This window comes from Cherax quadricarinatus, unplaced genomic scaffold, assembly GCF_038502225.1.
Source record: "Cherax quadricarinatus isolate ZL_2023a unplaced genomic scaffold, ASM3850222v1 Contig2334, whole genome shotgun sequence".
In the NCBI taxonomy this organism is placed as follows: domain Eukaryota; kingdom Metazoa; phylum Arthropoda; class Malacostraca; order Decapoda; family Parastacidae; genus Cherax; species Cherax quadricarinatus.
The window spans coordinates 20,681-35,084 of record NW_027197360.1 but is presented as its reverse complement, the minus strand read 5'-3'; the positions used below and the strand labels follow the sequence as shown (position 1 = coordinate 35,084).

Here is a 14,404-nt window from a genome sequence, read left to right as displayed (position 1 = left end):
TAAAAATCGAACATTTCTGCTACTTTGAGCACAATTTCAAGGTAGTTTTCTTTGTAAAACCAGTCAAAATCACCTCATTTTCTGTAATATGTCTTCCATTCTATAAAATGAGACCAGGAAAACTAGAATACAACAATAAATACCATACGAAAATACAGTGCAAAGTCGCTGGTTTAATCCAAAAACACGGTCAAAGTTTTTTTTTTTTTTTCTCATTACGCACTGTGTGCTGCAGGATTTTTTTTTATACCGCGCACACTGACCACATAGACCCATTCTTTCATATGTAGGCCTACCAGCTTTCTCTCACTAGATTTGAGGGCGCTAGAATTTAGGCATACTAGTACGTCAAAAACCCTGATGCGTAAGCCGTACTAGTACGGCCGAAACCCTGAAAGGGTTAAAGAAAAGAGTTCATGCAGAAACTGAAGAAATTTTTATTGCAAGTAATGGTTTGTTTGACCATTTTAAAAATAAAAAACTGCATAATGTTAAAATTACTGGCGAGTCTGCCAGTGCAGACAGTGACAGCTGTTGTTGAAGAAAAAGACAATGGAGGCAGCTCAGTTTTGATGAACTGAACTCTACAAATGTCCATGACTTGCCTGAATCATGCTGCAAGAAATGACTGATGGAGACCTTAATTTAGATCAATAGTATGTATCTGAAGAATTAGACAATGTGCAAATGAAGGCATTCACCATCAAAGATTGCAAGAAAATATTTCAAGGTCTGGAAGTTTTAAAACGAGAGGTTAGGGATGCTGACCCTCAAAGCATGCAAGTCTGCCAAGATACAGATAAAGTTTTCAACAAATACAAGCACATGTATGAAGACTTGGAGAAAACAGTTCTGCCTAGCCTACTAAAATATTTTTGTTTATAATAAACGAATAAGAAATACATTTTGATTATCTACTGGTAATATATTAAAAATTTCATTAAATACTCTATTTTCATTGGAGTGGGACCAATTACCATACTTTGTTATAACAACTTAAAATAGTATGAATTCAATAAATGAGATTAGCAGGATTCATTATTTGTACTAATTGAGGCTTTGCTGTAATCTTAAACATGAGCTTCAGTAGGTATTAAAAAATATTTAAGGCAGATGTACCTAAGATGGTTTTCTAGTCAACATATATATGCTCCTTCTCTAAATAGCTATGCATGCAAATAAACTTCATATTATACCCTGGCATTTTACACTACCCACCACTGCATAAAAAATTAATACCTTGAGAAATTTAAAAAAATAATTCCTTTTATCAGCAATAGCTATATCATTGAGTGATCAATCCCACTTCACTGGGAATTGAGTAATAAATGACAAAGTAAATTTCCATTTAATTAAATGTTATGTAATGAATAATATACAGATCAAAGTATATGGTGTAATCTACCCATGCCTCTTGAACCCTGCATGAGAGACCTGCCACACTGAAGATTTAACATAAATACTTAAAACAGCAGCACAGACTTATAGTTGTTTCATAATGTTTGTGTGGTGATGCTGTTTGATTTAACATGCTGCTTATCACATGCTTCAATAAAAAAAATGCCTAATTGGCTTTTTTGTACTCTATTCTTTCCACTTTGACTTCATCCCCAACCAGCTGATAAACGTAGGTGACGACTGTGGAGCTCTGAATATCCATTAGCACGAATGATGGTGTGATCTCTCTGGAAAGGAAGAGAATAATATGAATAATAGAGCTTCAAAGCATTAGAATAGTGGCACTGTAGCCATTTTTTTTAGTACTTTACTGTCAACTCTTAATATAACTCAGGAGCATTGCATGGACACACTTATAAGAAGAATAGGAGATTGCAATAGAGTAAAACTTGTTACGTTTAATCTTTATACCAGGAATCAACTTGGGTAACAGAACCATGACAAACTCTGACAACAATATGCAACTGTTGCTACAGTAATTATATGACAAAATTACTTATATATTTTTGCAAATATATAAGTAATTGTCCTTGGAAGCAAAGAGGGGAATGTATGAGAGTATAGTTTTACCAACGCTCCTGTATGAGTGTGAAGCATGGGTGATGAATGTTGCAGAGAGGAGAAGGCTGGAGGCAGTGGAGATGTCATGTCTGAGGGCAATGTGTGGTGTGAATATAATGCAGAGAATTCGTAGTTTGGAAGTTAGGAGGAGGTGCGGGATTGCCAAAACTGTTGTCCAGAGGGCTGAGGAAGGGTTGTTGAGGTGGTTCGGACATGTAGAGAGAATGGAGCAGAACAGAATGACTTCAAGAGTGTATCAGTCTGTAGTGGAAGGAAGGCAGAGTAAGGGTCAGCCTAGGAAAGGTTGGAGGGAGGGGGTAAAGGAGGTTTTGTGTGCAAGGGGCTTGGACTTCCAGCAGGCATGTGTGAGAGTGTTTGATAGGAGTGAATGGAGACGAATGGTTTTTTAATACTTGACGTGCTGTTGGAGTGTGAACAAAGTAACATTTATGAAGGGATTCAGGGAAACCAGCAGGCCGGACTTGAGTCCTGGAGATGGGAAGTACAGTGCCTGCACTCTGAAGGAGGGGTGTTAATGTTGCAGTTTAAAAACTGTAGTGTAAAGCACCCTTCTGGCAAGACAGTGGTGGAGTGAATGATGGTGAAAGTTTTTCTTTTTCAGGCCACCCTGCCCTCCTCAGGGCAACAGTTTTGGTAATCCCGCACCTCCTCCTAACTTCCAAACTACGAATTCTCTGCATTATATTCACACCACACATTGCCCTCAGACATGACATCTCCAGCCTTCTCCTCGCTGCAACATTCATCACCCATGCTTCACACCCATATAAGAGCGTTGGTAAAACTATACTCTCATACATTCCCCTCTTTGCCTCCAAGGACAAATTTCTTTGTCTCCACAGACTCCTAAGTGCACCACTCACTCTTTTCCCCTCATCAATTCTATGATTCACCTCATCTTTCATAGACCCATCCGCTGACACGTCCACTCCCAAATATCTGAATACATTCACCTCCTCCATACTCTCTCCCTCCAATCTGATATTCAATCTTTCATCACCTAATCTTTTTGTTATCCTCATAACCTTACTCTTTCCTGTATTCACCTTTAATTTTCTTCTTTTGCACACCCTACCAAATTCATCCACCAATCTCTGCAACTTCTCTTCAGAATCTCCCAAGAGCACAGTGTCATCAGCAAAGAGCAGCTGTGACAGCTCCCACTTTGTGTGTGATTCTTTATCTTTTAACTCCACGCCTCTTGCCAAGACCCTCGCATTTACTTCTCTTACAACCCCATCTATAAATATATTAAACAACCACGGTGACATCACACATCCTTGTCTAAGGCCTACTTTTACTGGGAAATAATTTCCCTCTTTCCTACATACTCTAACTTGAGCCTCACTATCCTCGTAAAAACTCTTCACTGCTTTCAGTAACCTACCTCCTACACCATACACTTGCAACATCTGCCACATTGCCCCCCTATCCACCCTGTCATACGCCTTTTCCAAATCCATAAATGCCACAAAGACCTCTTTAGCCTTATCTAAATACTGTTCACTTATATATTTCACTGTAAACACCTGGTCCACACACTCCCTACCTTTCCTAAAGCCTCCTTGTTCATCTGCTATCCTATTCTCCGTCTTACTCTTAATTCTTTCAATAATAACTCTACCATACACTTTACCAGGTAAACCATACCCCCGGCCGGGATTGAACCCGCGGTCATAGAGTCTCAAAACTCCAGCCCGTCGCGCTAGCCACTAGACCAGCCAGCCACAATAAGATTCATCCAACTAGGTATATTTCTACACCATAGGAAAGTTAGCACAGGCACCTCTGTGACCACAAATGCAAGTTTTTACAGACGAATCTCCAGCTAGCGTGGCCGTGGCGAACTCTAGCTCAAGTCCCTTCACTGCCGTCAACATGACTTAAGAAATCGTAATGACACGATTGCAAATAAACCATACCCCCGGCCGGGATTGAACCCGCGGTCATAGAGTCTCAAAACTCCAGCCCGTCGCGCTAGCCACTAGACCAGCCAGCCACAATAAGATTCATCCAACTAGGTATATTTCTACACCATAGGAAAGTTAGCACAGGCACCTCTGTGACCACAAATGCAAGTTTTTACAGACGAATCTCCAGCTAGCGTGGCCGTGGCGAACTCTAGCTCAAGTCCCTTCACTGCCGTCAACATGACTTAAGAAATCGTAATGACACGATTGCAAATAAACCATACCCCCGGCCGGGATTGAACCCGCGGTCATAGAGTCTCAAAACTCCAGCCCGTCGCGCTAGCCACTAGACCAGCCAGCCACAATAAGATTCATCCAACTAGGTATATTTCTACACCATAGGAAAGTTAGCACAGGCACCTCTGTGACCACAAATGCAAGTTTTTACAGACGAATCTCCAGCTAGCGTGGCCGTGGCGAACTCTAGCTCAAGTCCCTTCACTGCCGTCAACATGACTTAAGAAATCGTAATGACACGATTGCAAATAAACCATACCCCCGGCCGGGATTGAACCCGCGGTCATAGAGTCTCAAAACTCCAGCCCGTCGCGCTAGCCACTAGACCAGCCAGGTATACTCAGCAGACTTATCCCCCTATAATTTTTGCACTCTCTTTTATCCCCTTTGCCTTTATACAAAGGAACTATGCATGCTCTCTGCCAATCACTAGGTACCTTACCCTCTTCCATACATTTATTAAATAATTGCACCAACCACTCCAAAACTATATCCCCACCTGCTTTTAACATTTCTATCTTTATCCCATCAATCCCAGCTGCCTTACCCCCTTTTATTTTACCTACTGCCTCACGAACTTCCCCCACACTCACAACTGGCTCTTCCTCACTCCTACAAGATGTTATTCCTCCTTGTCCTATACACGAAATCACAGCTTCCCTATCTTCATCAACATTTAACAATTCCTCAAAATATTCCCTCCATCTTCCCAATACCTCTAACTCTCCATTTAATAACTCTCCTCTCCTATTTTTAACTGACAAATCCATTTGTTCTCTAGGCTTTCTTAACTTGTTAATCTCACTCCAAAACTTTTTCTTATTTTCAACAAAATTTGTTGATAACATCTCACCCACTCTCTCATTTGCTCTCTTTTTACATTGCTTCACCACTCTCTTAACCTCTCTCCTTTTCTCCATATACTCTTCCCTCCTTGCATCACTTCTACTTTGTAAAAACTTCTCATATGCTAACTTTTTCTCCCTTACCACTCTCTTTACATCATCATTCCACCAATCGCTCCTCTTCCCTCCCGCACCCACTTTCCTGTAACCACAAACTTCTGCTGAACACTCTAACACTACATTTTTAAACCTACCCCATACCTCTTCGACCCCATTGCCTATGCTCTCATTAGCCCATCTATCCTCCAATAGCTGTTTATATCTTACCCTAACTGCCTCCTCTTTTAGTTTATAAACCTTCACCTCTCTCTTCCCTGATGCTTCTATTCTCCTTGTATCCCATCTACCTTTTACTCTCAGTGTAGCTACAACTAGAAAGTGACCTGATATATCTGTGGCCCCTCTATAAACATGTACATCCTGAAGTCTACTCAACAGTCTTTTATCTACCAATACATAATCCAACAAACTACTGTCATTTCGCCCTACATCATATCTTGTATACTTATTTATCCTCTTTTTCTTAAAATATGTATTACCTATAACTAAACCCCTTTCTATACAAAGTTCAATCAAAGGGCTCCCATTATCATTTACACCTGGCACCCCAAACTTACCTACCACTCCCTCTCTAAAAGTTTCTCCTACTTTAGCATTCAGGTCCCCTACCACAATTACTCTCTCACTTGGTTCAAAGGCTCCTATACATTCACTTAACATCTCCCAAAATCTCTCTCTCTCCTCTACATTCCTCTCTTCTCCAGGTGCATATATGCTTATTATGACCCACTTTTCGCATCCAACCTTTACTTTAATCCACATAATTCTTGAATTTACACATTCATATTCTCTTTTCTCCTTCCATAACTGATCATTTAACATTACTGCTACCCCTTCCTTTGCTCTAACTCTCTCAGATACTCCAGATTTAATCCCATTTATTTCCCCCCACTGAAACTCCCCTACCCCCTTCAGCTTTGTTTCGCTTAGGGCCAGGACATCCAACTTCTTTTCATTCATAACATCAGCAATCATCTGTTTCTTGTCATCCGCACTACATCCACACACATTTAAGCATCCCAGTTATTTAATAAATGTATGGAAGAAGGTAAGGTACCTAGGGATTGGCAGAGAGCATGCATAGTTCCTTTGTATAAAGGCAAAGGGGACAAAAGAGAGTGCAAAAATTATAGGGGAATAAGTCTGTTGAGTATACCTGGTAAAGTGTATGGTAGAGTTATTATTGAAAGAAAGAAGAAGAGTAAGACGGAGAATAGGATAGCAGATGAACAAGGAGGCTTTAGGAAAGGTAGGGGGTGTGTGGACCAGGTGTTTACAGTGAAACACATAAGTGAACAGTATTTAGATAAGGCTAAAGAGGTCTTTGTGGCATTTATGGATTTGGAAAAGGCGTATGACAGGGTGGATAGGGGGGCAATGTGGCAGATGTTGCAGGTGTATGGTGTAGGAGGTAGGCTACTGAAAGCAGTGAAGAGTTTTTACGAGGATAGTGAGGCTCAAGTTAGAGTATGTAGGAAAGAGGGAAATTATTTCCCAGTAAAAGTAGGCCTCAGACTAGGATGTGTGATGTCACCGTGGTTGTTTAATATATTTATAGATGGGGTTGTAAGAGAAGTAAATGCGAGGGTATTGGCAAGAGGTGTGGAGTTAAAAGATAAAGAATCACACATGAAGTGGGAGTTGTCACAGTTGCTCTTTGCTGATGACACTGTGCTCTTGGGAGATTCTGAAGAGAAGTTGCAGAGATTGGTGGATGAATTTGGTAGGGTGTGCAAAAGAAGAAAATTAAAGGTGAATACAGGAAAGAGTAAGGTTATGAGGATAACAAAAAGATTAGGTGATGAAAGATTGAATATCAGATTGGAGGGAGAGAGTATGGAGGAGGTGAATGTATTCAGATATTTGGGAGTGGACGTGTCAGCGGATGGGTCTATGAAAGATGAGGTGAATCATAGAATTGATGAGGGGAAAAGAGTGAGTGGTGCACTTAGGAGTCTGTGGAGACAAAGAACTTTGTCCTTGGAGGCAAAGAGGGGAATGTATGAGAGTATAGTTTTACCAACGCTCTTATATGGGTGTGAAGCATGGGTGATGAATGTTGCAGCGAGGAGAAGGCTGGAGGCAGTGGAGATGTCATGTCTGAGGGCAATGTGTGGTGTGAATATAATGCAGAGAATTCGTAGTTTGGAAGTTAGGAGGAGGTGCGGGATTACCAAAACTGTTGTCCAGAGGGCTGAGGAAGGGTTGTTGAGGTGGTTCGGACATGTAGAGAGAATGGAGCAAAACAGAATGACTTCAAGAGTGTATCAGTCTGTAGTGGAAGGAAGGCGGGGTAGGGGTCGGCCTAGGAAAGGTTGGAGAGAGGGGGTAAAGGAGGTTTTGTGTGCGAGGGGCTTGGACTTCCAGCAGGCATGCGTGAGCGTGTTTGATAGGAGTGAATGGAGACAAATGGTTTTTAATACTTGATGTGCTGTTGGAGTGTGAGCAAAGTAACATTTATGAAGGGGTTCAGGGAAACCGGCAGGCCGGACTTGAATCCTGGAGATGGGAAGTACAGTGCCTGCACTCTGAAGGAGGGGTGTTAATGTTGCAGTTTAAAAACTGTAGTGTAAAGCACCCTTCTGGCAAGACAGTGATGGAGTGAATGATGGTGAAAGTTTTTCTTTTTCGGGCCACCCTGCCTTGGTGGGAACCGGCCAGTGTGATAATAAAAAAATAAAACATCAACAGTCTTCCAAATGTATCGCAGCAACAGAGACCTATTCTCTTTGCCAACAACGAAACTTTTGTCATCTCCCACCCAAATTTTCACCACTTAACAACATATTTAATGAAGAGCTCTTAAAAATATCAACCTGGATGGCTACCAATGAACTCTCATTTAACACTGACAAAACCTTCTGTTTGGGAGAAGATCAAGTAATGTCCAACTAAACGTCACGATTAACAATACTCTTATAGCTAAACATAATGAGAGAAAACTTCTAGATCTGTTCCTTGACAGCAACTTGAAATTCAACACCCACACCCAACACATCACAAAATAAGTGTGCAAAACAGTTGGCATCCTCGCCAAGATGCATTATTATGTTCCACAAACAACACTACTTACATTATACTATTCACTGATGTGCACCTACCTCACCTATGCTATCTGCACCTGGGGATCCACAACAGTAAATTCCCCTAGGCCAAAAATAACTCAACAAAAGGCCACAGTACGAACGATCACACAGTCTAATGCCAAACAACTCCCACCCCATTCTTCAAAGACCTAAATCTACTTAGTATACAAATCATTCACTCTTATTACTGTGCATCCTACATATACAAAACAATAAATTTTAAGATTAATCCTGACCTGAAGCACTTCCTTAATAGATGCAACAGGACCCACAAACATAATACTGTACTAGACACAAAAATCTCTATGACATACCCAATGTCCGGTTTAATCTTTGTAAAACCTCAATGTACATAAAAGGACCCAAAATCTGGAACTCCATGTCAGAAATCTCCAGAGCCACACTTCTCTGTCAGCATTTTCAAAATTACCACAAAACAACCCTCTTTCTCTAATATATTCCAACAATAGCTAAATATAGGTAGTAGGTTGGTAGACAGCAACCGCCCAGGGAGGTACTACCGTCCTGCCAAGTGAGTGTAAAACGAAAGCCTGTAATTGTTTTACATGATGGTAGGATTGCTGGTGTCCTTTTTTCTGTCTCATGAACATGCAAGATTTCAGGTACGTCTTGCTACTTCTACTTACACTTAGGTCACACTACACATACATGTACAAGCACATATATACACACCCCTCTGGGTTTTCTTCTATTTTCTTTCTAGTTCTTATTCTTGTTTATTTCCTCTTATCTCCATGGGGAAGTGGAACAGAATTCTTCCTCCGTAAGCCATGCGTGTTGTAAGAGGCGACTAAAATGCCGGGAGCAAGGGGCTAGTAACCTCTTCTCCTGTATATATTACTAAATGTGAAAGGAGAAACTTTTGTTTTTCCTTTTGGGCCACCCCGCCTCGGTGGGATACGGCTGGTGTGTTGAAAGAAAGAAGAATAGCTAAATATGATAAAACTACATATATACAACCTCTCCTCACTTAGCGACGTACTCGTTTATCGATGACTCAGACTTACATCAGGCTCGCTGACCAGTATGCATACCTTAATAATGTATATTAGAGCTGATTTCCTCTGTCCTGCTTATTACAATATACGTACAGTACAATACTAAATAAACATTTAAAAATATACTAAAAATTTTATAAATGGTGCAAAGATGACATTAAAACAATATCAAAGATGGTTGACATAAATCCACTACCATCATAGTATGCTCCTTGCTTAGCGACGAACTCGTTTACTGACATGGTTTTAGAAATGGAACTCTGTCATTAAGTGAGGAGAGGCTACATTCATATTCTCATTACCACAAGTACATGGAAAACTACACAGTGATACCCAAAGTTTTGGCCATAATTCATTCCAGAAGGCTGTTCGAGTGCCTTTACCAAACGAATTTATTCCCATAAGGAATAATGTAAATTAGAGTGGTCTGTTTCAGACCCCCAAAAATACAGTTACAAAAGCACTTACAATAATACACTTACATATTTGTTCGAGTTAGGAGCTGTACGAAACTTTGGGTACCACTGTATATTCTTTTTCCCATTATCTGTAATATTCACACTGACAACTATTAATTATACTGAAAGTGTTCAAAATGCATTAATATGCAAGAATCCTCATTACCTGTAATTAAAATCCAAACTGCAATCCTTAAAACAATTAAACTCAATGAATGTTATATAGAGTGTATTAATATGCTATTCAATTCTCGTGTTCCTCATAATTTCTAAATTTAATGATATAATCACTTGGAGATCATATATATAAAAGAAATCAAATTAATTATTGCTATATTAGTCTTAAGTTTGCCCAAAATGCTCTGCATACTAAGGAGCTTTCCGCATGCACATCTAAATGTCACCCATCTCTTTACAAACACTGTATCATGCTCAAATAAATAAATACAAATAAAATAATTATATTCCTCATTCTGTACCTGTATCATGTGGCAGGAATTAAAGAGAAATGTTTTAAGCTCTTCTTCGAAGGTAAAAATTTTCTAGAAAAAACTTTTTATGACACTCTTGCTATACACTATACATAAACGTACCCTAAGTAACCCCTTCTCTTGTATAAATTACTAAATGTAAAAAGGAAAACTAGTTTTTCCTTTAGTTCACCCTGCCTCGGTGAGAGATAGATGGTGTGTTGAAAAAAAAATGTATCGTACCTGTAACAACTGAAAAACACCAATACAGTGAACAAAATAACATGAAAATACTTTTTCCATTAAACAAAAATACTTAATTTTTAAGAAGAACCTTACCCATCCAGAGCACTGTAAGATCCTGTAGCTGAGCCAGGATTGATAAAGAACCGAGATTCCGCTTCGAATGCTTCAAATTTGTGTGTGTGACCTGAGATGAGGATGTCAGCATCCAGCTGTCTGGCAATGAGGGAAAGGGCTGCAGGATCTCCCCAGGGAACTACTTGATGGCCATGGCACATACCAATGCGAAATTGTCCTACTGTCACCACTTTCTGTTCTGGATAACTGGTCTGCAATAATAAATATAAACAAAATAAATCAAAAGGCACATTATAGCATGAATGGTGTGGAAAAAACACCGGCCTGAGTGTATCAATAGCTTCAATGGCCTTGAGATACAATACAAGACATTCCCAAGAAGTTCATGAACCTATCAATGCCGACTTGAAATGCACAGTACAGTCATACCCCACTTACGTCACTTCGGCCTACGTCAAATTCACCTTTACACCACTTTTCTACAGTAAATTTCATTTCAGTGTATGTCATTATGTCCGACTTTACGTCACTCAGCAATGTCACCTACATTATAATTTTTTGTGCTCATTACTCTTTTAGTGTTCTTTAAGATTAAACAACAGTTATATTCTTACGCGAGTTATTTATGCTAGTTTTAGTTTCAGCTTAGTTTTATCATGTTTGTCATTTTAAGACATTTTTAAGACATTATGTCCAGTTTATGTCAAAAATTGGGTTACGTCACAGTTCCTGGAACCAATTAATGATGAAATGCAGGGTATGACTGTACTATACTGACAAAGCTGACATCATATTGGAATCCCAGAAAAAGGTTCTTTCCAATAAGAAACTGTTTTGGGTTCAAGAACAGCAGCAGTATTGGGAAATGAAGAGGATGCAAGTGCTGAAACACATGCTTCTTGCCAATTAACTCAGGAGTCAAGAGCTAGCACTCATATTTCTTCAGATATGACTCTAATAGCATTAGTATATGCTGTGGCACCTTGACTTACGAGTTTAATCCGTTCCGTGACCTAGTTCGTAACTCAATTTGCTTGTATATCGAATTAATTTTCCTCAATGAAATTAACTGAAATGCCATTAATCTGTTCAGCGGAATTTCTGCTCTCGGGAGGCAAAAGAAAATACTTCAATATGATGCTAATATCAACTCTACGGCTTATTTATCTATCACAATTGATCTAACATGACATAATAAACAATATAAATAACACAGAAACATGATATATACTCTAGAATGAATAAAATATGTCATTATGTGACGAGTGGTGGCGGCCACTCCCGCTCCTGCTCTGACCATATCTTCCTATTCTTCCCCTTCTGAAAACGGTGTTTGTGAGGCTAACTGCACTAGATCACTAGTTTCATAAGGAAAACACTGAAACAATGTATTTATAAATAAGAAATATTGTATAAAAACATAATATAGTACGTACAGGTACACTTTCCTTTATCCGAAACCCTTGGGGCCAGTAGTGTTTCGAATTTCAGAAATTTTCAAATTTCAGAATGACGGTGGGGTCTAGGGCAGCACTCCATAATTAAACATTAACACTGCAGCAAACACATATGAATGCTCACACTAAGTGGGATAAATAAAGACTACAAATACTAGTACGGTTTATTTATAAAGTAATACAGTGGACCCTCGCCTAACGAATGCATCGCATAACGTTAAATTCGCCTAACGATACATTTTAACGCTAACATTTTGCCTCGGCTAATGCTAAAAAACTCGCCTAACAATATTCGTTTTTGGGTACCAATAATATCGTTAGGTGAGGGTCCACTGTATAAAAAACCATACCCCCGGCCGGGATTGAACCCGCGGTCATAGAGTATGGTTTGGTTTGTTTGCAATCGTGTCATTACGATTTCTTAAGTCCACTGTATACTGATAAATGAAATAATGGGATAATTATAGACCAGGAACATGATTCTCAAGTGATGAAGCAGCACTATGACTGACGGCATTTTTAAAGACTTAACTGATTGCACATTTTCACCATATTGTCTATGAGGACTTTTTTTCACCTGTGTTCACAATGTCATCATCATCACTACTATTCTTATGCTTATTTGTATTTAACACCATTTCTTTCAATCATAAACAGTGGTAGTTCCAACACCATATTCTTCAGTAAGATGCCACACTGACACACCACAATCAAGCTTCTGCAGTAACTCTACTTTCTACGCTATTAATAATGTCAGATGCTTTCTGTTCTTTTTCTCACTGTTACCCATAGGGGTATCTGTAGCTCATTCTGACATTTTCACAGTGAAATTAAACACAGTCACAAAATAAAAAGCAAAAACAAAATATCAGTGAACAGCAGACGCACATGTAAACACTACAAGCGCTGAGACACAACTGATGGCTGCCACTCTGGCTGTCAGTGACTGATGCTCCACATTCCATGAAAAAACTTTGGTTTTTGGAACTTTTCGAATTTCAGAATTTCGGATAAAGGAATGTGAACCTGTAAAACATAAGAGAGAATGTAAAGAAATAAACTGGTTTTGTAAAGTGTATGTATTTACCTTGGAGAACAGATGCTGGGGGAGGTGGAGGGTAGAAAAGATAGGCTACTTGCTACACTCTTAATGCTACACTTTATCGCTGAACTTAATTGACCCTCAGTCACAGTATCTCTTGTGAAGTGCTTCTCCATCAACCGCATCAACAGTAGCTTCTCCATCTTTTCGTGGACAAAGGTCTGTGGCTTAGAAATTATTGTAACGCCCTTGGCTGGCACTATAGCCTTTATCGACTCCTCCTGCTTTAGTATCATACATATCATAGAAGCACTATGCTGGTACTGCCTGGCTGAGTCCACAACCCACACACCTCACTCGTGTTTATGATTTCATTCTATAATTCAATGGACATTATCCTCTTTTTCTTCTCAGCACTTACTTTCTTAGACCCATGGTAAGAACAAAGAAATTTGGCAAAATAATTGCACAAAACACAAGCACAACACAAGAGAAATGCTTGCACGGTGAGGTAAACACGTGCACTGCTGAGCAGATGTTGTGGTGTTCACTACGCCAACTAGTGATGGTGTTCTGGAGCCTTCCTGTAACTTGGATTTTGGCTCGTAACTCAAAGCAAAAAATCAACTGAGCAACGACTCATAACTCAAAAAACTCATATGTTGAGGCACTTGTAAGTCGAGGTTCCACTGTACTGGTACAAAATAAAAATGGAATGAAAATACCTAGTTAAATATTATAAGTAAAATTTTTATTTTGAGCTGCAACATTGCATTGAAAGTTCAAACAGATGCACAATACAGTCTTTCTTAATATTTAATGTTGCTCTAACAGCACTGGTAATTTAAGTCATAAACTGGAAAAAAAATAAGTTAAAGAAATGGATCCAGTAAATGCATGCATTGCGAACTGAATATTTCAAAATACTGTATCCCCTTCAGCTGATTTTTAATTTTAGGCAGCGAGCAGTGAGCTGTAAAATTAACGTGGTCTTATTTCTTTACACTATGTGAGACTTAAGGAATTAATGCTGAAATTCTTGGAAAAGAAAATATAGATTCTAACAAATTCACCACAAAAACTAAACAAACCATAACACGGGCGGAGATAGAACCTGCGATCAGTCTCAAAACTCTCTGAGCACAGGTTCTATCCCCACCTGTGGTATGGTTTGTTTGCAATCATGTCATTACGATTTCGTGACTCACAAAAACTAAAATTTTGTCAATTAGGATTCACGAATGTAAACACACCTTAAGGAGTTTTCTTAGAGGGGAAAAACTGTTTTGGTGCATATGTAGTATCATACAGTATATGCATGGCTCCATTGTTTTATATG

General features: G+C 39.3%; 1 protein-coding gene across 1 annotated transcript in view; it reads right to left on the bottom strand.

Moving 5' to 3' along the window:
* Nucleotides 1-417: 417 nt before the first annotated feature.
* LOC128689115 (vacuolar protein sorting-associated protein 29) overlaps nucleotides 418-14,404 on the bottom strand; it is a 32,259-nt gene continuing 18,272 nt past the window's right edge. The window contains exons 3-4 of the mRNA XM_070081325.1: nucleotides 10,585-10,817; nucleotides 418-1,685 (exon numbers count right to left, since the gene is read on the bottom strand). Coding sequence (XP_069937426.1) covers nucleotides 1,565-1,685; nucleotides 10,585-10,817 — 354 coding nt within the window. The 3' untranslated portion in view covers nucleotides 418-1,564. The remainder of the gene's footprint in view (nucleotides 1,686-10,584; nucleotides 10,818-14,404) is intronic.